This window comes from Drosophila serrata, unplaced genomic scaffold, assembly GCF_035046125.1.
Source record: "Drosophila serrata isolate PLE 108 unplaced genomic scaffold, ASM3504612v1 contig_276, whole genome shotgun sequence".
Lineage (NCBI taxonomy): Eukaryota > Metazoa > Arthropoda > Insecta > Diptera > Drosophilidae > Drosophila > Drosophila serrata.
In genome coordinates, this window is record NW_028257174.1 from 7,239,425 (window position 1) to 7,265,694 (window position 26,270).

Here is a 26,270-nt window from a genome sequence, read left to right on the forward strand (position 1 = left end):
CTTCGACTGGCGAAAATGTTGCAAATAAGTGGGAGTGAGATCTCCCAAGGAAACGAAAAGAGACAAACAGACGTTGGTCTGTGACTTTATTTAGCGACATGCATAAGCTGTCATTGAGGGCCGTGCAAATAATTAAAAATGCAGCCAAGTGGGCTCAAGAAAATAAACTGGGTTAATTGCTAATTGCTATAAAAAAATCTAAAAGTTTATATAGACTTCTTTAATTATGATAATGAATCTTTGGGAGCTATGATTTGGTTGAAATTCGACAAGAATTGGGCAAGTTTTTGAAAAGTTTTACCCTTTTCAAGAAGTTTCAGTTGAAGCCTCTTAAAAATTCCTCTGAATTCTTTTCCAAATGATGCGAAACTTTGTGGAGCTATATACTATGTTACTAAAAGGTGTTGTACTCAGTTTGAACGCCCATTGATGGGTTTTATCAATGAATAATTGTATGATCTTGAAATGGAACCTATTCGTATAGTTGGTTAGTTTTAGTTGCGCTTCGCTGACCGCCAGAGGGCGTCACTTGCCTTTGTTTCTTTGTGGTTATGCTAGTTTTGAAATGGTTTTCTGCTTTTGTTTTGTTATTTTTTTCCAGGTGAAATCGTATAGCGCATTTGTCATTTAATCTACGAGGAAAGCAACTAATGCACCCACACCATAACTGCTGGCAGCAGGTTAATTATGGAACTGCAATGTACACACGCGAGTTTATGAAGCGCAATTAGAGCATTGTCTCAAAGCAGATGGGTCTTCATAGAATTCCTATTTATATAGGGTTTCTTTCGAATTTTAACCTTGCTTTTTTTAGGAAAATATTCACCCATATTTACTCATATCTTTATGAATCAGAGTTTAAATTTAATTAAACAAACTCTCAGCGCAATGGCATTTCCTAATTACAGATATTCAATCAAGATTTTCATATTCCAAGCCTTTGCAAATCTCTCGAGCGCCAAAAAAGAGCGATAAGTTGCGGTCAGTTTGGAGATTTGGATGGTAAAGTAAAGTAAAATAGAACGGAGCGAAAAAAATAGAAACGCAGACTGGCTTGCTTATCTTATCGAGTTGAGATTATTGCCTAATACATTGCTCATTTCTAGGCGCTGCTACTAAGGCCTTTTGGCCAGCCCGCCCTTTTTTAGCAGCCGATAAGTCTCACTTTTATATTTCATGGTTAGCATAAATCAAAAGTGTAGCATTCAGCAAGATTAGTTCCGTTAAATTGCCCAAGTGTTTAATTGAAAAAATAAATATAAAATGTAGTCTTTGGATGGAGGAGGAGAAACCATAACCATAACTATTATCTCTTAGTATCTCCGACTTTATCTGTCTACCAAAGGCCCTATATGGCCTAGGCACTTTAGAAACCGAAGGTTTCACATTGTTGAGTAATGATGATGGGAGGGAGAACGAATAGCACTTGAATTAACTTCTATGGAACTATATTGCAAGCGATAAGATCTTCAAAAGAAGTCACATAAAGATAAAGAGGATCTGAAATGGCCCAAACACTGACAGGTAATGCCTTAATTAGTTTTATTTACTGATTAAGACACTTTTGGCAACTTTAATTCTAAACATCTCTGAGCTGTCCGACTCACTTTCTGTTATTTACTCGAGCTTCTGTTTAATGTTTAAATTCCGTATTTTCAAGACGCATTTTCCGTTCTCATGGAGGGTTGAAATCCCTTGTTAGTCATCATGTTCTTTATGCTGAGCTGTGTTGTCAGTCATCCGCTTGTCTTTTCTCTGTCCAAAATGAATTACATATTTATTCACCAGTTTAATGGGTCGCTTTTGCCAGTTCAAAGAACCTTTGCGACTGTGGCGAAAAAATAACAAATCGGCACACATATGGGAGCTATAATATGCTGCACTTGCAGCAGTAATACAAGCCCCAAGCACACAGCTCCATTTCGTCGGTCGGTATCGAGTTGCAATCGCTTTGATTTCTGATTTATGCTTAATAGGCTTGATTCAATGATTGGCTTTAAGGGGGGTGATTCTAAAGTGGACGGAAACTGAAACTGAAGCCCAGTTATCTCAGAAGCGCAGTATCTAAAGAAGCTGCTGATGCGTCATTTAGTTTGGGGTGGATTCTGCAGCCTGTCCCATTATTATTATTATTATTATTCTTGCGAGAAGCGCAATTCAATGCTAAGTCGCAGTTCGATGAAAATGGGGGATGGATGTGAAGGACTTATGTGGGAAGTGTCTCAAAAGGCAAGGAGATAAGCCGATTGATAAATAATTAATAAAAATGCAAGGCAAAGGTTTTAGCTCTAAGGTTTCAATACCGATTTCGAATGTTTACTTCTCCTTAACCATGCCATGAAAAATTACTTTAAATTCAAAACACTCATCGAAAATTAGACTTCTTCCTCTAAGCACCTTTTAAACACAAATAATGAAGCAATAATTCTTTCCAAAATTAAATAAAGACATTTCCTGTGTGTAACATAAATCAAAGAGTATGAGGTATTGGTATATTCATTGTAATAATTTTTAACTTTATATTTCCGCTTTCCTCCTTCCACAAGCGTAATCGGGTTTCTTTGTGTGACCAAAAAAAGAGACATGGCTTTCCAGCAAAACCTCAACATCTTCTTCCCGTTTTCCCCCCTCTCAAATATTTCCTTTCGAGTGCGGGTTACCATATTTGAACATGCCGCGCATAAATCACAAACAGACCTTATAAATCTCATAAGATAACAACAAAAAGATACTGATAGAGGCGAGGGAAGCCAATAAATATGCTGACCAATGTTGACAGGCACTAAACAATTATTAGCTGTTGCCATATAAATGTAGAGAAAATTTAAAAATCATATATTATAAAAAAAGAAAGAAATCGGATATGAATTGGTAAGAAAATATATACAAATTTGTAATTTTGACTACCTTTCAATGTCTTTTTTTATGGAATTTAGTTGCTGAAAGATCAATTTCTATCAATTTCTTATATGAAAATATAAAGACTCTGAAGACGAAGATTAAAAAAATGCGGAGATAATTCCCTTCTTTTTCTATCAAGCAAACCTTAGTACCTTATTCTATTTATCAAATTAGCAAGAGCATATAAACTTCGACTAGTTATAGATATCTTCCCTTATACCATTTACTATTTGTGTTGACAATTTTGACAGCTATTAGGCTGTAGGAAATAATACAGGGAATTAGAAAATCAATTTGACTTTGCGGGTAATTAAGTGTGGCGTTTTTTTGACAGCGATTAGCGCACCTGTCGAAAGCTTGTTGCCCTGATTTACAACCTTTTTTGTTTCTATTTTTTAGTAACGCTGTTTTATTTTTTTTTGTGCTCTGCTGTGCTATTGACATTTAATTTGAGCTAATGGCGCAACGAACACGTCGCTTGTACTATTACTGGTATCAAATGTGTTGATTGCGGCCAACAGCAATTCAATAATTGCCGTTTGTATTGGCCGGCTTTTGAGGCGGATCCCAGTGGGACTTTTGGTGCGGAAAAAAGTGATTAAGAATTAATGGAGGATGAAGTATCTAAGCTAGGGGTTATATTGATAATAGAACCCTTCGATGCAACACTTAGTTGCAGTTGAATTTGTCCTTATTCTTGCATAAATAATAAAAGATTGTTAACCTGTATAATCAAGACTTTTATTATTTAAAACAAATAATGTAGCCAAAATTGACATATATTGCATTATTTTTGCACTCTAGCTTGTGTCAGTGGTAAGAGTAGTGATATTTTTCATTCGAGTTGAGACATTTTTCTTCTGATTAACTGATAACCTTGTCGCTAGAGCCCCAAAGCACAATCAGTTGTTAAATGTGTCAACAATTTGTCGTTGTTCTAGTCAGTAAAAGTCACTAAAAAGTTAACAAATTGAGAGCTCCAAGCGCTGCAGAAAATGTTTGCTTATGCAACTTTGCTTTCGAGGGAACAAACACACTCCAAACATGAAAGTGTAATTAATTGAGCTTGGCAAGAACATATTAAAGGTAAATATGTTCATACCAGAAAATATACATATATTTTAAAAAATCCTATTGGGGAAAACTATAATTAACTTATTTGACTTTTTTTAAAGATTATTTTTTTGCTGATCATAGTAATTCATATCTAGCGAGCGAGTCTTGCTACCATATGCAAACCACTCAGGCGTAAAGTTGTATCCGTATATAAACTGTAAAACGTTTAACGGAAAAAGGTGCGGTTAAGGTTAGCTTTTTGAGGGGATTTGTGTTGTATTTGCTGCCTTTTGTTGTATTTTTTAATGCAAAAGCTGCAACAAAAAGTGCGTAACAATGGAAGAGTGACAGATGCGGGCGGCAGAGGTGGAAAACGTGAAAATAGGGGGATTTTGGGGATCTTAGTCAGCGGAAAATAATTCGTGCGTGAGCGTCACAATGCACAAGAAATACATCAAAATATATATGTACATATGTATATATAGTTGTTTATGTATTAAGTATAGGCATAATAAAACAGCGGGGTTCACTTGCAGATGCTTAAGATAACTGTAAAGCATAACAGCAAAGAAGAATTTGGTCAGAAAGAGACTGAAACAGGAAGGAAATAAAATAAATTATAACACAAATCTTCAAAGAATTAATATTTAAATGTATTAACATTTAGATATTAAATAAATCAATAAATAATAGACAAGCTTCAAGGAGGAATTAAAGGGACTTATTGAATAATACTCCACTACATTTATATACATTCCTACATACATTTGCATGTACACATGTAACTGCATATGTAGATCAAGGTTATCTTACTGTGTTTTCAATGTCACCGGCTTATCATTTGTGAATTGCGATCTGTTGGTGTTGTTGTTGGTACGTGCTGCCCTGCACTATTCCACTGCCTCTGGCTCCGACTACGTCTACGCTATTACGCATTAATTATGGGAATTTTCGGAAATTGGGAAACCAAAATAAAAGAACTGACACGCAGGCGCAACAACACACACTAAAAACACACACGCGCAGCCGCCAATGCACCGAAGCAATGGGAAAAGAGAATGCCAAGAAACTGGCAGAGCGAAAGAGCGTGGTGTAGAAGCTAGTGGGAGGAAGAGAAAGAGAGAGAGCAAGTGAGGTGTGCAGCATCACACGTTTATGCGTTCGTTTGCGCGACATAAATTCATGATATTCATTAATCGTCATCAGCTTAATGTAAACAAATGTGAATATTAAAATTTGAAACGACAAACAAGTGTTTCAATTTTTTGTCTATAAATAATTTCAAATTTTGTGAGTTTTCTGGAAAATTTTCCAAGCAAGCCATGAAAAATGATCGACTATATGGCACGTTTTACAATTGCACACGAAGATTCATGAATTTGAAAAGCAATTACATGTAATAGGTGGGATATATTTAAATTATTCGAAGAGGAAAAAAATCCCAAAAGACCCGAGATTACGTGAAGAAACGAATTCCCACGATCGGAAAACATTTACACAAAGAAATGGTGTTTGCACACCATTAGCCGCAATGAGGCAACAAATATTCTCCCGATCGTGATCCCGATCGACGTGGGGACGAATACATACATATCTCTGGATCTCAAGCCAGTTGTTTTTTTTTTTTTTGTTTTTTTTTCCTTTTTATCTTTTCCTTTTTTGTTTTTGCTTTGGCCACTTGCTGAACCGGTTCTGCCGGCATTTTACACACACACACACACACACACTGGGACACTTTTCCACCTTAAAATGTACAAACACTCATGTATGTAAGAATGCATAAAAAAAGTGCGCTTAGGTGTACGCTCCATATTTTCGCTCCCTCCCTTTCACACGCACACAACACAACACACACACATTCACGCCAGTGGGAATTCTTGAACAGCAGAAATAAATCGCTGGCTTTTACCTTTCTTGTTTATAGCATCGCACTAATTCCTGGCTCGTTAGCGTTTTTTGCAAGGCGCCACCGCTAATACATTTATTGTTTATTAATCTTAGCACTCGAAAAAGAACCACACACACGGGAATTTTCGGTTTAGATTTGCGCGAAACCGTTATGTCGACCGACTCAATGAAACTCGAGTCTTATTTACAGTTAGTCCATATCACTTTACCGATCCTCAATTAAAAACGCAAATCACGCTCGCGGCACTACTGCACGGAATCGGAAAAACACATAGAACGATGCAGCCAAAGCCAACAGGTTTAAACAACTCTTTCGTTTAAGTCTTTTGATTTTTTAATTCGGAAAATTCCAGCAGCACAACCGCCTTCGTCGAAAAATTTGTTGTTTTTGTTTTTTTTTGTGTTCGAGATTGCGGTTCTTTTGGATTTCTTTCGATGTTTTTTGCTATCTTTATTTTGGTCACTCTGAATTCCAAAGCTGTTGTTTAACATTTTACATTTTGCACGCCTACAGAGGCGTTCTACACGTTTATAGATACATGGGGTCGAATTCTCGTGTAGAAAGTAAAATTCGTAGCATATATATTTTTTCTGGTCACCCTGAATCCTGAAGCTGTTATTTAACATTTTACACGTTTACATAACTTTTTACCCGTAAAAAGTAAAATACATTAACAGCGCAGCTCTCATTAACAGTATTCTCTCTCGTTGGTACTTTTTGATATGGTCATTATGAGTTCCGAAGCTGTTATTTTACATTTTACATCTTACACGTCTAAAAAACAATTTTACAGTATTTCATTAACAGACTTGAAAATATACCAAAACATCGATATATCGATAAAAGACCGGGAGAGTAGTTAAACTGTGCGCAGTCTGGCAGCTCGAGTTCTAAGGCTGCCAGAGTGTGGATAAGTGGTTGTAAACATTGATCTTTAAATTTGAATTTAAAAATTAAGCAAAATGCTTATTGTCAAGGAAATACTTTACGCTTGAAGTTCTCAAGTAGAATTGGTTCAATTTCATCTGCGAAACTGTATAATAAAACACGTTTCGCCACTTATTTAATTTTACACAACTCGACCGACAGTTTTATTCGTATCTTTTTATTATAAATCATTAAATGTAATACAGAAATTAGCAAAAAAAAAAGTAGTGGGAAAGTGGGGGGCAATCAGTAATAAGTACAGTTAATAAATTAAACATTAGCGTATAATTGAACTAAACTAAACTGTGAGCATGGGGAGGGGCGAAACTAAGGTTTAGTACAGGGGGTTTATTTCGAGAATACACTGCAAGAAGTCGGTCAGCGCTTCTCCCATTGTAGTTTGGAAATAAATGCATTATTAATTTAAATAAAAACGATTTAACTCTTCTCCATTCATTTCATTTCGTGGTTTCTTTTTTAGTATATACACAAAGAGTTATAGTTAAATAATTACATCGATTAATCCAATAATTTGTTGTTTTTTCTTATTAATTTTTTGTTGTTTTTGCATTTTCAACACATTTTGGCGTTGTAATTTTCTTCTTTCGCGAACTTTGAGTTTTGGCAAACGATTTTCCACATAACAAGGTATTATTTTTTAATATTTTTCTTAATTTCAAAACGCCAACAAAAAATGCTCAAGAAACTTGATAATAGAATTTAAACATAAGAAAAAAAAATGTATATTAGCACCTCTGCTTATCCGCCTCCCCGCCTCTGCAGTTGCCTAAGAAAAGGGGGCATGGCAGTACTTTTAAAGGACCAACTTGACAGCGCGGCAAGGCTCGCGAGACTTGAATCATTTCTCGGTCTCTGAATTCTGATATTTCCGAGTTTCTATTATCCTTTTCTTTTCTTTTCTTTTTTTTACTATCACTCACATTCGCTCTCGCACACACAAATATTCACCTTCTCATACACACACAATCGCTCACTTCATTCACACACACTTAGCTTAGGCTTCTACCTTTTTCCTGCTTTTATGTTTTTTTTTAGTACGGGCTTAATAATAGCACTTGCTGAACTTTCCTCGAAATAAAAATAATTAAAAATAATTAATCAAGTAAAAAGATACCTTTACGCATATTAGAAAGTTCTTCATGTCGTGACTAGGCAAGTTTAAATGTGTTTTCTTGTTGTATTCGCCTTTCAAATATCTAAAGATTTATCCGCCGGATAACTGATCGATTTTCGTATAACACGTTTCGGTTTGGAACCCAAATTTCAGTTCCCCTTTCTTAGTACGCCTTTTTTTTAGTACGTTTTGGTTTAGTGCGATGTTAGAAGTACTTATTGTTCGTGGCATGTCGTGTTATTAGTTGTTGCGTTTTTCTGCTATCATTTTCCTTTTGGAAAGGATCTACAGATGTTCGTCGCCATGGTAGCCATTCCGCAGTGGCTGTCGCTCCTGAGAGTGATCAGTTGGCCGGTTGCGATTGAAGAACCCACACTGTAGAACGCATAAATAATTTAAAATCAAAATATATTATAGTTTGTATAGTTTTTCTGTTAACTCACCTTGTACAGCAACCAAACGAGCAGTAGGAAGATGAGGGCACCAGCACAGGCAGCCAGGACAACCACCCACAGGGGCACAACATCCGGCACCTGTTGCGGTTCCGGTTCCGCCTTGTAGAAGATCTCGTGCGTCTTTTCGATGGGATCCTTGGGCGGCCCAATGAACGGCAGCAGGGTCACGTTGGCCACCGCCAGCGTGGACACATTCAGCGGCACATTTGAGGCCAGTTTCTCCATTGTCGTGGCCACCATGCGTGCCCGTATGGCCACAAAGGCGGCATCACCATCCTCCGTTCCCAGGTTACTGACCACACATCGAATGGTCTTGCATTTGGCCGACTTGCACGGAGAATTCAGATCGATCTGGCGGGGCTGCTGCTCCTCATCGTCCTCTGGCGTCCTGCGCAGGCGTCGCTGTGAGCTAGAGCTGGAGCTGCTCCAGTGACCCGTGGCAGCGGGCGTGGCCTGTTGAAGATTATCCTCGTCGTAGTAGTCCTCATTCTCCCGGCCATAGTAAGGCTTGCTACCGCCGGAAGAGAAGGTCACATGGTGAGTCTGATAGCCACCTGGGGCGCTACTGAACTGCGTCTGTCCCTGATAGGAATGGCTGGGACCCTGGAACTGGCCCTGGTTCTGGCCCTGGTACTGTCCCTGTCCCAGTCCCTGGCTCTGCACACGGAACTGTCCCTGGCTCTGGCCCACAGTTTGGCCGGGATAGTGACCACTGCTCTGGCTCCGCTGATACAGCTCATTGTCCACATTGCCACGGTTGCCAAGGGTGCCCAAGTCCAGGGTGCCGGCATGGAAGTTGCCTGTCCGGCCGCCAAACTGGGACTTGTCATTGAAGCTGCCTCCTCCACCGGAACCTGCTCCGGCCAGAAGGATCTGCTGCTGCTGTTGCTGTTGATGATGCTGCGGCCAAGCACGATAATTGCCCGAGCTGCTGGACTGCTGGGCAGGTCCGGCTATCTGGATGTGTCCCTGGGTGCTGTGGCCACGCAGCTGGGCCGAGGGGGATCCCGATCCCAAGCTTCCGCTGCTGGTGGAGAAGGTGGCGAAGCTGGATTGATTGATGCGTGGTTCTTGGACCTGCACCGCCGCCTGGGTGGCGCGATCTCGGTGCACAAATGAGGCATCACCGGGCACCTCCAAGGTGTCCTCGTGCTCCAGTTCCGCCAGCTGCTTGGCGGTCAGACGGTTTTTGGCCTCCGTCTTGCTGACCAAGACAGCCTGACCGGAACCACCGCCGCCCTGGGATATCTCCAGGTGACCGCCGCCTTCCTTGGCCGCACCACTTCCCGCACTGGATGAGCTGGAGGAGGAGGAGGTGGATTGCCCTCCGACCAGGGCGGAGTTCGAAATGGCACCCTGGGCCTGCAGATACGACTTCCGGGCCAGCTTCTCGTCCAGCAGCAGGTTATTCTCATTGACCAGCACCTCGTCGCAGGTGATCTTGCCGCCAGTCTCCGGTTGATTCAGGAGATACATGAGGGGATCACCCACAATGGTCTCGTAGGGCAGATGGATGCGTACTTCCGCTTCCTCGATGATCGAGGGACGATTATTGCGAATCTCATAGATGTGCACCACCTGGGGTCCAATCTCATCCTCCTTGGTGGCATTCTCCAGGGTCGTATAGTCGTCCGCCTTGTATAGCTGATAGTCGGGCAGGGAGGTGCCCTTGATGTCCAGGTCAGTGTCCACCCAAATGCCAACGCTCTGGCGGATTTTGTTATCGAAACCGGAGCCCTCTTTCTCCGGGTTCGTGGAGTTGGCCTCCCAGTAGAAGTCATAGCTGGATGAGCTGCCGTACTTTTCCTCCGGCACCAGGCTAATCTTGAAGTGTGCCTAAGTGGGGATAAGGGAAAAGCATTAGGTGTTGCTGTTTGGGGGGAAATCCCCTTGAAACTCACAATCTTTCCAGACTCCAAGGGATTGCCAATGTCGCACTTCAACGTGTGATTATTGGCCGGCGTGGGCGGTGAGCAGGTGATGGGTGTGTCCTTCTTCTCGCCCAGCTGCTGCAGCTTCCGGAATTGCAGATCCGGCGGAGTGAGCATATAGAAGGCAGCCTCAAAGGCATCCTCGTTGTTGTTCGAAATCAGAACCTCAATGACCAGGGGTTCCGGCGAGCCAAATAGATACTTGTCCACAGTTCTGGTTGAAGAAAAAGAGAGAAACGGAGCTTAGAAAGGGAATCTATCTTTGGGATAACACTACTTACTTGACCTCCAGCTTGAGATCTGGCTCACAGATGTTGTCCGGACCACAGTTCTTTTGTATATTGATGGCATCCCTTAGAACAATCTCCCGATTCTGATCAATTATCGGATCCAGAGTGCTCCTCCTGCGACGCACCTCCGGCTCGAGGGGTCGATTGCTGCGCAGATTATACCTGGCTTCCACCTCCAGAGGTGTAAGCTTGTCCTGGACCTTGTCCATCAGATACACCGTCTCATTAAGGCAGTACTTTTGACCATAGTTCAAGCGAATGGTTTGATTCCTAATGTGTTTGCCCTCGTCGCGGAGGAAGAACATGCGTGGATTGGGCAGCTTCTTGGCATCCAGCAGCCAGGATACATCAAAGTCCAGCTGCTCAGGCAGATAGCGACCCGTGTAGCTCCAGCAGGTGGTGAGGAGCATGCAGGGCACCTGCTTGTGATCCCGCTGCAACTGGCAGCTCCTGTCGTCCAGGCTGATCAGCTTGGAGTTGCTGACAAAGTTGGTCTCCGCATTCACAGCGGCCACTGGTCGTGCCTTGAAGATGAACACCTGGTCGGAGGTGTAGGCACCCACAGCCAAATCTGGATATGTGTTGCCATCCATGTCGACGCCACCGGACAAAGAGAAGCCAAAGGTGCGCGGATAGGGTGCTCCTTCGACAATCTGCTCTGACTTGATCACTTGCGAGGGCTTCGCCAATGGACCATTGCTGGATCCATGGTAGATGTAGACAACACCTCGACCCTCGGGTCCGTCATATGGTGCACCCACAGCAAAGTCACCATACCCATCACCGTTGACATCACCCAGTGTGGTCAGGGCCAGGCCAAAGCGTCCCTTACTGTGGAGTCCATCGCGGATATGCTCAATGCTCCAGCGCCTGTCCTCAGTCTGGCCGCCCTGCAGCAGGATATACACTCGTCCCACATCGTACTTGCCCTCAACATTCTCGGGATCCGTGTACATGGGTGCGCCAATGATCAGATCGTCCAGGCCATCGCCATCCACATCGCTGGTGGCCAAGGAGTAACCGAAGTATTCGCCAATTTGACGACCGGTGATGTTGAAGATATTCGCCATATTCCAGCTATTGACTACGATTCTGCCCACAAGATTGGCGCCACGGGGCATTCCTATAGCCACATCCTCGCTACGATCGCCATTGAAGTCACCGGTGATCATTGAGTAACCCAAATAGGAGTCATCATTGGCCGAGGAGCTCTCTGAGGTGGAGAAGACCTGGTTCTCCGGCCGGGTAACATCATGAGAGCTGGCCTGACCTGTGGATGGGGTAGTAACTGGTTAGGAATAACTCTTCTTGCAAAGCTTCTTTGAGATTTTTGAGGTTTCTTTCGGGTGAACAAACGAATATGGGGTGAGTTCTTGTTTTGTTTTTTGGAGCCACAGCTGCGGTCAAATAAATAGCAACTTGGAGAGAGATCGTTAATATATAAAAGATATATCTTTTTATTCAGTTTTTTTCCAGTGCTATTCCTTGGACTCCCGCTGTGACATGAAGCTTAATCGCTATGGACATGCTGGACAAGACGACAACGATAGTATATACATATATCAACGGTGAGATGGTAAGATGGAAATCATGGAACTCTAACTACTGGCCACAACAACGACAATTACCACAGGATACTACTACTTTTGCTTGGTTTAGTTCTTCAATTATGGGGGCACTAAGTACTACTGCTATACCATGCCACATGCAACAATTTTCCAGGGATTAGTTGTTCAAGTTAGTACAGTCAACATCAGGATAAAGCTAAAGGATTAGGCAAGCAAAAACATGCATATACGCTTATAATTAAACAGGGGCTAAGGATCAGACTAAAAGATAAGAATCGGGCAGAAAAAGAGGGTGGAAAATAGAGAAAAAGATATATAGAAACATATTTGATTTGTTCCAAAATATTTGAGCCTGGATTTACTATAATTTTATAATACAGCTTTAAGAAAGGTATTAATTACCTTATTCTTTCCATGATAATGTTACACAATTCTAATCTTTTGAAATCTATATATTGGAAAATTTCACATTAGTTCAAAAGAAGCTGCTTTAGATAGACAAAAAGTAAAGCTCTTAATAAATAACTCCTCAGTCTTTTTAGATAAATATTTTCTATACTTCTTCTGCAACATAAACAAAAATGTTGATGTCCCACCAAAATCGAACTTTGTTTAAATCCCCTTAAAAATCATTTAAATTACACTTTAAAATCCTTCTCTGTCGTTCCGTGAGTCCTTTGTCTAAGCCAGCCCCTTATATTTATAAGTAGAGAAACCGCAATCAAATGAAAGAAATAACCATATTCATGGTTTTAATTCAAACATGTATAGTTTTTCTTTCATCTAATTTGAACCAAGAAAAAAAGGCAAGGCCGCTGGCAGAACCACAGATAATTATATTAGATTTAGCAAAGCTATTAGAAGACCTTTTCCTCCTCCTGCTTAGAAACCCATCGAATCAAATCTATAAAGTTTGCTTTATTATCGATGGGAGGAAGATCTAGTATTTATATATTTTTTTTAATTATGGTTTTTGATGATGTATATATATTTTTTATTGGGATGATCAGACACCGTTAATGGGAGACCCTCGCTTACGTGGATATTATGTATGTGTGGGTGTGTGTGGGTTTAGGTACTTTTTGTTTTGAGTTGCGTTAATGTTCGTAGGTACAGTTTCGGTTGAGTTTTGAGGCAGTGGCAAGTGGTGAAAAGCGTAGTTAATAGTCTTTGCTTTGTTTTTGTTTTATTTTTTGTTGTATTGATTTTTTGTTTTAATTATTATTACCTCCAGTGCCGAAGGGCTGATACAAAGGCGGCTTAAATGGAAACTCGGCATCGGGCGGTATTGAGTAGGTTTGTCCTTTTTTATGGTATTTGTTTTTTTTTTTTTTTTAGTAAATCAGGGTTTTTTGTAACAGAAGTTGTAGGGAGGATTCGGTTTCGGTTTCAGGATTTTTGATTTGATATATTTTTTTTGTGATCGAATGGTGCGGTTTTGGATTTGGGGAATCGGTACAGAATGCATATATTTTATTTTTCACAAAAATTTTCAAATCGCATGCATTTTGCCCCGATACAAAAGGTTTGGATTGAGAGAGTGTAGGTGAGCCAGAGGTGGAACGAGGAGCAAAAAATATAAAGAGAAAGAGAGAACATCATTTGGATTAATCAGAAGAACATGACGCGTTATACGGTACAGGTACAGGTATGGTTACAATTACGGATTACAGATTACAGAATACAGTTTACAGTTATAGTCCAAATCGTGTATCAAATACGGTACAATATGCAGCTTACTTCAGTTTTCGAGGGTTAAATGGTATACATTAAAAGTCGGTTTTACAATAATTACGAATTACGAATTACGATTTAAGGTTATATTGCTGCTGTTGTTGCTGTCGAGTTGTGGTTTTTAAAATTTAGTTTTAGGTACCAGGTACCTAATGGTACAATATCGCCCACGGTACAATATTGTTAGGTTCCTGGGCAGCGGCGGAACAGCATTGCGACATGTGCGACAAATGAATGAATATTAGGCCAATTGGGAGGGGTTAAGCAACTCGACAACACAATAAATATATATTAATATAAATATATAAATATATATAGGATACTATCCGATAAGGTACTTAGGCAACACTACTTATTCGATAACGATAACTGTGCATTTAAACAGGGTACTAGATTTGGATTAAGCATAGCGTCTTATAAATTTGTTATTATAATTTTTAAAACGATAAATATACCAAAATGTCTCTATACTATTTTTCAATACTATTTTTTACAATTATAATAATTAAACCATAATAAATGCACAATTATCGATTCGTTTCTTAAAGAAACAAGATCAAATATACGAAATCCGCGAATTTAGCTTAAATTAACCAGAATGTACCCTTGGGTACGTCGAGGGACAACGGTACAATGCCACATGCACCAAATACATCACACATTTTGTCTTAGTCTACGGCTCAATACAGCATACAATCTTCTACAGATGCTAATATTGGATGATATGTAAAGCCCCCTTGGGTCTACAGATCGAGTGTTAGAAACTTGTAGGTAGGTGGGAAAGAAAGGGAAAACCCGTATTAAATTATCGTGGAAATTACTTAGGTTATCAAACTCTCTCCAAAGGAGACAAAAAATGTAAAAACACACAAAAAGATAAGATAAACTACGGTAGGTTTGGGGAGATACATAAATTTAGATGCAATTTACTCTTTTGGATATATTTATACATCGGAAGGAAGGAAAAAAGGCAATCAAAATTCAATCAATTTATCGTATACTACTAGGTTCTAGGTAAGGGCAAGGACGAGGACAAGGACGAGTGCTATATAAGTGATGAATGGAGTAGGGATAACGAAAATTCAAATTTCAAAGTTAAGTGTGTCTGTGTGTGTGTGTTTGTGTTCGTGGCTGTGTTTCTAAGGATATAGGATATCTTAATGATCTAATTTAGCTATGACTAAATAGTACAATTTTTTTGGAAATAATGTCAGACTCCTCGCGGAGGTGGTACGAGATATACTACTAAGTTCAAGGAGTGGCAATTCAAATTCATACATACAGTAAAAGTAACTATCGTCTTGCGACGACAATAAATTATAAAAAAAAATGTAAGGTAAAAAAAGAGGTAACACACGTTGGTGGAATAGAAGTAGAACAACGGTACACGGTACATGTGGGAAAAACGTGCACTTACCTTGCCAGTACCAACTGCCAGGTGCGCCAATGAACAGACGCGAGCCATTCTACAACAGATCAGATACAAAAAAAGAGGTTACCAATATATGTCTATATATATATATGTATCTATATATTTGTGTATACAAATGGGTAAATCGAATGCTGGATGGGCATGGAGATGCAGATGGAAATGGAGTTGGAGATGCAATTGTAAATGCAAATGTTATGCCACGATCCCAACGAGGTGCCAACTAAACGTGCCCACGTCCATACGTCCGAACGTCTTTCAAACGATTCTCTGCATATAATAACTCAATGAAACCCACAAAAAAAAAGGAAAGAGAATGATGGAAGACGAGTCTGTAGACTCTAGAGACAAGGTAAGGTTTTTGAAGCTTAGACATAGAGTAATAATAGTGAATAATTTCAATAGCCCTATATAAATAAAATATTGAAAATGTAGTATTTAAGACAATGATATAATAAAGATATCTGTTTTGACAGCTAATCTTAACAGGAAAAGGAGCTTGCTTTGTGGACCCAAAATTAATATGCTTTTGCAAACTAAATCGGTCATAACTAAGCCAAAAATGCATTAATTTTAATTCCAAAAGCAGTTTTATGCTAGTTTGTTTTAGATTAACAAATCTGAATGTCGAACTTACAATTTTTGAAAATTAAAATTTGTACAATTTTTACGATGTAACCCCTTGTAAAATTTTTTAAAAAATGTGAAATTTTTTTTCTTGCAAAACATGGCTAGTTCGATTCGGCTGTTGATGCTGATCAAGAATATATATGATTTATAGGGTCGGAAATGACTCCTTCCTTCATTGCATTCATCTGACCAAAATTCTAATACCCTGCAAGGGTATACAAATCTTAAAGAAAGTCGAAGTAAAATTCATAAATTGCAAAAGGTGTTGGATTTAACTAACAAAAATTGACTTTAACTTAGCAATAACTATCTATATCTTTGCAAATTATATAATATAATTAAAAAAAAATTAAAATAGAATTCGAAAGCGCCCCAAATATATGTAAATGTAATGTCTATGATAGGGTATCCATGAGTGTAACTGGTATATAAGTACTTACCCCATTGATAGCTGCACTGAATCCCGCCTGACACGAGCCCTGGCGATGATAACCCCAGTAGTCTGCAAACGAAAAGGAGAGGATGGAAATACATAGCATAAGTGAGTGATTGGGCAAAGAGACAAGACGGGATGGGATTGGATGAGACGGGTGTGGATGGGACTGGAGGAGAGTCACTCACTGTCAGTCACAGTTGACCATTTAGGCGCAGCATTGTGCAACTCCATCTCCGACTACGACTAGAGCGAGTCCGATTTCCGATGCCATCATAAACGATCGCATCAGAGATCGGTATCCCGATCCAAAAAGGGGAGCAGTGTGTGGGACAATAAATTGCAAATAATTACCGAAGCAATGCAATAAATTGCTCGATGGAGGTGGAGTTTGCCAGGCAAACTTAAAAGGATTAGAGCGCGCCAGATCCTCTCGCCTGCCAACCGATGGACATTGAAATGAAAGCACAACAATAATGCCACAGAGTCCGAGACCGAGCGGCAAACAAAAAGATCAAGACGAGGCCCGAAGTGGAGACAGCTCAACAAAATAAAAATAAATAAAAAGGGGGGAAAAAAAACATCCGCACAAGCATTTACATCCACACATCCTTTTGTTGCTGGCCCCGCCTTTTGTTTGTTTGTTTGTTTGTCCGGCAAAGTGTCTGGCGAATGTTGCCTTGCTACCAAATACGAAATCACGTAACTTTAGCAGAAAAGTGCCATAAAATGTGGAGAACAAGTCGAAGGAAGAGATACTCTAAGATTGTTTAACTACTAAGGTGTAAATGTCCTTTAGGAGCTTATTTACTAAGGTGTTATTGCTCTAAAAGTGATTTCTAGCTCAGGTGTAAATGTTTAAAGTCTGACTACGGTTGGAAATAGAAAATTTTATTTAGAAAAAGTTAAGACCAACTTTGGCTTCAAAAACAACAAACATCTTTTTAATACAACATGGCGCCCTCGGGTGGGCTCTCCGTCATTGTTTCTTGTTTAAGCTTACTTAAAACTTAAAAAGTTTGTGCTTAAATCAATCATTTTTTTATCCAATAATAATATATATTATAACACTGTTCAACATACATATATTTCAATACATCCTCCTATGGTAAGCCACAACATGTTACTTATAAGGCACTTCTTGTCAGGAATAAGGGTATTAACCAGGGACAAAAAACAGCTTTATGTCGCAGGCTCTGAAGGGAAACCGCAGCGACAACACAGACAGAGACAGTAAACCAGAGGAAGGAGACAAAAAACAGAGAAATCAACAGCAGATCGTGCGTTTGATCAAATTAAACGATAACAATTTGTCTCGAAGTGTTTCAATTTGAGCGAAGAGACATGTTGCCTGTTGGCTGTTGCCAGCGGCAATCGCATAAGTCAACTTTTTCGAGAGACAGCACAGGTAAGCACAGGTAGAGGCTTTACCATGTGTACGTGAGCATACCCAGGGCATTGTCTTTGCAGTTGTAGTAATTCCCATAATAAAATCGCCTCGTCTTGAATTACAATTAGTTTTTTAGCAAAAAGGGCAGACGCAGAGGACTCACCAGCTCTGCGCCGGCTTCTATTCCCCAGCTTTTTGTCATACAGCAAGAGAAAATTATGATGGATTTAGGGACTTTAATATTAGCTGTATAATAATTACTGAAAATAAGAGAGCGATATTTTTGATATTGAAGATTTAAAAGTTCTCGTATTTTATAGCTTACCACACTTTTAATGGTATCAGAAATCGATAATAACCAAGCTTAAACTACTCTCATTTTTCGAATCGATATTTATAGATATTTTTATATGAAAATTTCTTCTACAAATCAAAGCTTAAAAAACTCATAACTACGCCAATAATTCATTAATTTTAATTCGGAAAGCTGATTTGTGCTAGTTTTTAGAAGGTTTATAAATCTGCATACTCCATTTAATAATTTAAATTAATTTAAAAATTACCATTTTTGTCGATTTTTGAAAATTTTAACGATGTAACCATGTAAAATTTTAAGAAAAAAAAAAATTTAAATAAAATGTTTTCTTCCTCATATGGCTAGATTGACTCTCCTGTTGATGCTGATCAAGAATATATATGATTTATGGGGTCGGAAATGACTCCATCAAGCGTTACAAGCTTCCCACCATAATAATAAATCCCTAATTTTTTGTCAGTGTAACCAAGCTTAGCTTGGTCACCTCAAGATCGTTTGTACTTTTGTCGCTGAGTATTCCACCTCGATTTACCCTTTTTTGCTGGCCTTTTTCTTCTCAGACTGTTGTTGTATATTTTTTTGTGTGTGAGTTTTGTTTCGTTTAACTATTTAGTTTGGCATTTTGTGCGTTAAGTTGGTATTTATTGCTTTCAGTGATGTCGGAATGTGACTGAGCCAACTGTCAGGATGAGGTTGCTGCCGCACTGATATGTTGCCGATGTTGCTGCTAATCATTGCACCGCGGCAGCATTAATAATAACGCAACAATCGGACCAATGGGAATCGAGTTGGAACGGACAATCGACACATCCGAATGTGTTTTGAATCTATAAATTGCCCTTGGGCCCAGGCCATATGGTCAGTGGAAGATTGTGGATTGGATTGAGCAATCGTCTTTAAAAAGGGAGCTGGGCCAATATGCAAAAGGGGTATTAAATAGTTCAAAGGAATTTTATTTAAAATAATCAAATCTGATTAAACGTTTTTTGAATTTTAAATAAAGTTAAATTGGGGTTTTGTTCTTATTCACATCGATATTTTGTCATCTGTAGTAATGACTTCAATTAGAGAAGGCAAAGCTTAGATATTAATCGATTTAAAATCGATATTTGCTTTTGATTCTTCAGATTAATTTCTTCCTTAATTTTTAATGTAATATTTCTATAAATTTCCCAGCACAAAATAATGATATTAATCAATCTCTAGCGATTGGTTCTATTAGGTATGGCCGAACTTTAAAAATAAACGATTCAAAATGGATGCTTGCTTTGCAGATTAATTTCTTTGTAATTTTTAATGTAATATTTCTATGAATTTGAATCTCATTCCCTGGCAATAACATTCTTAGTCATAAAAATCAAGCAACCCAATAAAGCATAAAAGTAGAAAGATTCTTCCGTATGATAAACTAGTTCAAGAGTCAAAATCCCGACTAATGGCCATATGCTATGGGCGCTATATAGAAAATCTCATGCGTAAACATTCATGCATATGTACCGCGCCTAACAGATCCAAAAGATATATATGCTGAGAATGCTAAAAATAATCACACCTCATCGGTACATTTGCGGAGGAGGCGGATGGCGGAGGTGGCGATGCCACATGTGTGCACATATACACATTTAGCCATTTATATAGACCTAGATATAGTCGGTATAAAGTGATGACTAACCCAAACAACAACAAATTTGGCAGGCTGTCCCGAGAGCAAAAAAAAAAAAAATAGAAAGAAAAATAAGAACAAACAGGGGGAAAATAATGCAGTCAAGAGAAACTTACAAGACTTTGAACAAGAATTTCATTATTTTTAGATATACAAACTACTGGAGAATGTTTGTGCTTCTCCAGCTTCTTTTACACTGTATTCTCAGGTATTTGTTTCGACGGTCAGGTCGCATTAATCTTTCATGTGATACCAGGTGGGTGGAGAAAGGTTTACGATCGAATCTGATGTAGAATTAGTCACTTTTCGTAGAGAGAAAATAACAAGACATATCTATAAAATGTTGTCCCTGACATCCAAATGGAAGCTTTGCGTGAGAACAGCTGCCCATTGAATTATCCACAGAAGCTATATAATCTATCATTAACAAGGAAAACAACTCCATTTTCTGAATTAGGCCTAAGATATTCTGAGATATAGATGAATCATTCACTCTACAAATTATTCCTCTGATATTTCCTTTAAGTAGAGAAACGTACTCTTGATCAATGTTCATTCACACTGTTATACTTTCACCCTCAAAAATATGGTCATTCGATACTCAGAGTCGCTGCGTGTGAGTGACAGTTTGAATTTCGCTTTTCAAGGGATTCCCCTGCCTCTCAAATTACAGAATCACAACGAATCGGGTCCCGAATTATGTTCGGTGTGTAGTAAGGGGATAATCCCCACTATCAGGGGATACGGGAATAAGGATGGAGGTACTTACTTGTCCTGCAGGGGGAGACCTCATGGAAGCGCTCAAAGTCGCGCGAGGTGAAGCAGGTGCCCACGGGATCAATGCGGAACGTTGTGGCAGGCGTCATCGTATGGAACACATAGCGAGGGGCACAAGCCTGCAAAAATATATAAATCACCAAAAACTAATTAAGATTAATACGTATATGGTAGAGTAAGAAAAATATTATAATGTTGAATGAGTTTCCTACCTCCTTTATGATAAACAAGTTTACCTAAGAAAACAAGACGTTTTAAATAACGACACTTCTCTTCCATATTTAAGGGTAATATTTCTTGAATTATGAAAAACATTTAGGTTTTTTTTAGGATAAGTAACTATAAAGAGTAGTGACTTGCTACTTTTGTAACTGCACACACATACAAACATTTCACATAACTATGATTCGGTCGGCAGCTTCACTGCACTTCGTTCTGGGGACGTTAGAACCAGTTGGGAATCATATGTGCTGGTGTGCGAGATTTTTCGGCACAAATTTATTTATTTATTTTTTATTGAATAAAAAGACGGAAATGATAAAAAACAAATAAAGGAGGTAGAGTAAGATAAATATATTATACTGAATGAGTTTACAACCCCCTTCGTGCTACTTTGCCTTTTATAATGAGTTTTCCTACTTTTAATTTTCATGCTATTATCAATTGTTTTTTTATATATTATAAATCTTATATCTATATGTATATAAAATTTCCATAGCCTCTTCTACTTCCCAATGTTTATTATTATTTTTTATTTAATTTATTCTCGGTGTAGGCATGAAAATTATTTGGTGAAGATGAAGATGAAGAGACAATGGCAGGCTAGCAGCAGCAAAGGCATGAAGCCTCTCCTAAAATGGACAAAGCGAATTAACAGACCCCATATTCCCAGAGCACAGTGTGGCCAAGTGCTTAAGGATATCATCAAGGAAGTATGAAACTTTCACCATCTTTTACCATTCATTTAAATTCATGTTAAAATTTTAGGATATATTTAAAATAAATCAATAAAAATGCCTGCTTTTCTCTGTTATATTATTTCTAAACTGTATAAAGAAGTGTATTTAATTTGCTTTGAGACACTGTGCCTTGGGAAGGAGAGTGAGTTAACCTCTGCACATTGCATCGCTTCGCATCACGGCAGTTCTCTGTGTGTTTATATAGTTTTATAATGTATAAATGGCTGGCAGTTGGACATAAAACACGCACGAGACCCAGGCTCCCAGCCATCTCTGTCGCATTGGAGGGCCAAATATGGTCAGCCGCCTCTGGCTCTGGATCTGGAGAAGCTTTCTTGCGGCATGGTGGAGGAGGAGGGGCAGGCATGTGGCCAGAAACATTCAAGATCCGAAGATCCAACGGGCACAGGCATAGCCACATCAGCGTCAAGATCTTAGGCCGGGCCATTGTCTCCGCACTGCAATTACTTTTACAAATTTATACATATTGTGCCATTTATGGCAACCAGTGGCTCTCTGTATCTGTCGCCTTTTCCACCATTTTCCCTCTCCCAGGCCATGGAATGGAATGGAAACTCTGACATAAACTCAAAATGACGCGCTATCGCCAAAAATGCATGCTGATCGCATATCGGATGGAGGCCCGGCGAGAGCCAGGGCCATTCAAATGCCCCATTGAATCACAAATCTATGAGCCGGGCCAGGACGGGTCGTACCAACTATTATGCAAGTCGGCAAGGAAAAAAGGTAAAAAAAAATGTACAAAAAATATTACAAAAAAAAAAAACATAAGAAAAGAAAAAGAAATCACTGTGCAGCTAAACCGGCACTGGAAGAAAATACGAGTATACAATAAAAGGTTCTGAAGTTACAAGAGATCAAGGAATTCCTACTAATGTTAATGTCTGCAAACAGTCTTTATATTTCATCAGTTTCCAGCAATGCTAAAATAGAGACCAATGGATACTGATTATATATTATTTATTATTTAAATAATTCGATCAAATTACTAAGAAGACATATTAAGTTTCCAGGGAATAATGGTAAGCAAATGAATATTCATAGACTGTGAACCTGTGAAACCCATATGTATATATATTTACAGTTTACATTTTACATAAAACATTTTTCATTTAAATTTAAAAAGCTATTAAGCCACAACTATGGAATGAGTTTCCTACATTCTGCAGGCTATACACTCCTAAAATTGTTTACTAAAGTATTTATTTAATCGTTAAATAACGACAAAATTTACCCAAATTTAAGTGATTTATCATAGCCATTTAGTTATTTTTAGGATAAAAAACTATAAACAGTAGTGACTTGCTATTTTTGGAATTGCACACACACATACACACATCACACAACTTAGATTTGATGTGCAGATTCACTGCACTTTGTTCTGGGGACGTTAGAACCAGTTGGGAATCATATGTGCAGGTGTGCGAGATTTTTCGGCACAAATTTATTTATTAATTTTTTATTGAATAAAAAGACGGAAATGATAAAAAACAAATAAAGATGGTAGAGTAAGATAAATATATTATATTGAATGAGCTTACAGCCTGTTTCGTGCTTCTTATAGCCCAACTACTTATTCTAAGGTTTCTAAATTCAGGGTGTGCTATATATTTTTTTATTAAAATTCAAAACCCTATTTAAACTACTAGCTAATTTTTATAGCATTTTTCTATAGTTTTTACCTATACAAAAAATTATAAACAAAAGATTTCGAAAAGAAGCATGCGCAACATCCGCTTCTACTTTTTAACAACACCCTTTTCGTATTTCCACCTACATAAAACAATTGAAAATCTAGTTTTAACTTTATTTTCCTAAACAAGAACCTCTTTTTTAAGTGTAACTGGGTAAATAATAAAAACAAAAAAAGACAACAAAAACCCCAGTCAGGCCATCGCTGCTGCCTCTGGGGCACTCAGAGCGTTGAAACAATTCAATTGAAATTCGCAACAATTGCCCGCATGGACCATTGTCCATTGGCCATGATCAATAAGTTAATAGCAATTTCCTATTAAAAACTTTATTATCAGTTGGCCAAGAGGACGGATGCCTTGTGGTGGACTGGGAGGACGACTGACTCTGGGCTGGATTCACAGTTCATGTTAAAATAGTTAGATATGCAAATGAGGAGCGGCCGGAGGAGGAGGAGGAAGAGTCCCCACAAACAGGTCTGACTATGGGTATGGGTAAGGGTACGGTTCTGAAACAGATTCCCAATAAGTTGATCTTTTTTCCTTGGCTTTGAAAATCAAAAATGATGTTTATGAATATGGGTTTCAACCAGGAGAGTAAAGTGCTTTACTCTGGTATTATGCCATCATTAAGGAACGTAGTTTTTATTGCAAAAGACATATTTTTCCAGCAAGGAAAATAATGTTCTCAACAGGAGGGTACATTTTCCTGAAACCATTAGATGACAGTTAGAAGAACTGGTTAATTTTTAAGTTTTTTAAAGAGATTTTTTATGGTTTAATTTTGAGTGAATTAGAAGACATTTATTCTTGCAGACTTTATGTCTTTTGCCTTTTGAACAAAGTCTCCCCTTCTTACATTTATTGCAAATACTTGAATTCTTCTACGTAGTGACCCCAAAATAAATGTTTATTAAATAATGCTGGCTATTTAACGATGCTGTCTCATTCCGCCAATTGCAAAATGTTGCCCTTAAATTAAAAATCGGGTCAGCTTGAATTTAGGCCAAGGATCAAAACTCACAAAAAAATTAAAAGAAGAGAGTGGGGTATGAGATCATAGCCCCAATCAGCAACTTGTCGCAGAGTGGGCGTGTTGATGTGAATGTGGGCGATGACCACCAGTGACCACAATGGCCGTGATCGGCAATCAGCGGCACAACCGTACCGAAGGTGACATCACTGTGAACTCTCCACTCTCTTCTGCCCTGGAGGCATGTGCCTCTGCCGGTGCTTGTCGTGCAGTCTCGTTTTTTGCTGCGTTTTTTTAGTCGTATTTTTTATACCCAGTAGTTAAATATTTTATGGGGGCATGACAATGTTTATAAATACCAATAATTATGGATTTTTTATAAACATTTTGTATTAATTTCGCAGCTTGAATTGATTACATTTCCTTTATAGTCTTAGCTTAGCTTTGTATAGTGTGACCAACTTTCTTTTTGCAGCATTATCATAAGCTAAAATTTGAAAGTGTGGCAGCTATCATTTTTTAAGTACACATACCATTATTAACATATATACTAAACAGTATTATTTAATTATAAGTACCCTTTTTAACATGCTAATTAAGCATTATTATTTAATAGATTTATATAAGTAAAGGAAGAAAATCCTTGTAAATTATCTATAGATATCTTTGGGTTTTTCTAGGTAATATACAAGTATAAATAGTACATATCTTGAGGTATGATGGTGGTCTGTATGTCTCCTTACTTTTGTGTTCCTTTCCTTTTTTTTGTTTTGCTGCTCTCCGATTGCGACATGATCATCGACACGATCTGTGAAATTGCCAGAGCTATTGAACTGCATTATGGAGGACTCAAAGGATCTAGAAACGAATCTTGGGGGAGGGGAATGGAGGCCCGAAGCCTAGCCGATTTGGCATCCACATCCGCATCTGCATCTGGCCCCGGGGCACCCAGATACGAGTATTCTACGGTAACGTCTGCATGTCGACCATGTCAAACGTGTTGACTTTTGACTTTTGCTCGGTTTTGTTTTTCCTTTTTCTCATTCTTTATCTTTTTTGTTTTGTATATTTTTCCTTGATCGGCCAGAAACGACGGCGTCTGCAAAAGTGCAGTTTAATGTCTCAACAATTTATCGTTGGCGTTTTGGTATGCACTCTGGCCCAAACATGGGCAATAAACCACATGGAACAAACAACAAACAGCAGAAATCGACTTAAAAAAAAAAACCCAAACCCAGAAACCTAAAAAAAACTACTACTAAAAAGTTAAGGCAAAAAGAAAGCCTAAAAAAAAAGCAAAAACAAATATTTAAAATATGTTAAGCTGGCAAGAAAATAAACTGAGAACACGACAAAACAATTTTGGCTTTAAGGAATGGTATTGGTTGACAACCAAAAACAAAAAAATATATTTAAAAAAATGAGAGGGGTTAAAAGTCTAAGGATTTTCATGAACCTCTGGAGATTTTGTTAAATTTTTTTTTTTTTTTGATATGGGTTTTATTATTCTATATTTATATTAATAATATTTCTCCTATTTTACATCATATTTTTATACCCTTCCAGGGTATTATAATTTAACTAAATAATTAGTTATAATTACATTTCCCAAGAGCAAAACCCATAGTTTCATTGCACTTTTCAACTGCCTGTCGACGACTGATGTAATGCCATGATGGTGATGTAGTCCTGTAAGTCACAAAAAAAAAAATCAATCGATGACCAGTGCGCTGCTCCTGCTCCTCCTGCCCATCCTGTTAATGGGAATATTTGAAGGCCAGACTTAGTAACGGGACAGGGACCAGTCCCAGACCCAGTTCCAAGTTCCCATTTCCGAACGCGCGTGGCGGAAGTGACCCGACCTGGTCTCGCCTTCTTCCACCTCACTGTCCTTCTCTCTCGCTTCATAAAGGACAATGTACTGGCCAGCGTTTTAACGGCATTTGGTGTGCCATGGCCAAAATCAAATGGGCCAAATCAAAGTTAATTGAGAACTAAAGTGAAAATCAAATGTTTATGGTGGGCGGGCAGTCGGTCTCCCAGTTGGTCTGTCGGTCAACAAAGCCAAAGAAGCCAACGTCA

At 38.6% G+C, this 26,270-nt stretch overlaps 2 protein-coding genes across 7 annotated transcripts in view; both read right to left on the minus strand.

Annotated features, from left to right (window-relative positions):
- Window positions 1-6,264, minus strand: part of goe (endothelin converting enzyme 1) — a 29,573-nt gene extending 23,309 nt beyond the window's left edge. The window contains exon 1 of one of the 4 annotated variants that reach the window (XM_020949414.2): window positions 5,867-6,264. The gene's annotated coding sequence lies outside the window, so the exon portion shown is untranslated. Of the gene's footprint in view, window positions 1-4,770; window positions 5,030-5,866 lie in introns of those variants that run through there. The other 3 variants (XM_020949415.2, XM_086835881.1, XM_086835880.1) reach the window with 3 other exon arrangements.
- Window positions 6,265-6,928: 664 nt separating this feature from the next.
- The window catches only part of if (integrin subunit alpha inflated), a 32,317-nt gene continuing 12,975 nt past the window's right edge, over window positions 6,929-26,270 (minus strand). Inside the window, exons 4-11 of one of the 3 annotated variants that reach the window (XM_020949455.2) lie at window positions 20,537-20,663; window positions 16,406-16,467; window positions 15,324-15,372; window positions 13,401-13,475; window positions 10,596-11,874; window positions 10,285-10,528; window positions 8,372-10,219; window positions 6,929-8,303 (exon numbers count right to left, since the gene is read on the minus strand). In XM_020949455.2, the coding sequence (XP_020805114.2) occupies window positions 8,214-8,303; window positions 8,372-10,219; window positions 10,285-10,528; window positions 10,596-11,874; window positions 13,401-13,475; window positions 15,324-15,372; window positions 16,406-16,467; window positions 20,537-20,663 (3,774 nt within the window). In that variant the 3' untranslated portion in view covers window positions 6,929-8,213. Of the gene's footprint in view, window positions 8,304-8,371; window positions 10,220-10,284; window positions 10,529-10,595; window positions 11,875-12,574; window positions 12,616-13,400; window positions 13,476-15,323; window positions 15,373-16,405; window positions 16,468-20,536; window positions 20,664-26,270 lie in introns of those variants that run through there. The other 2 variants (XM_020949456.2, XM_086835904.1) reach the window with 2 other exon arrangements.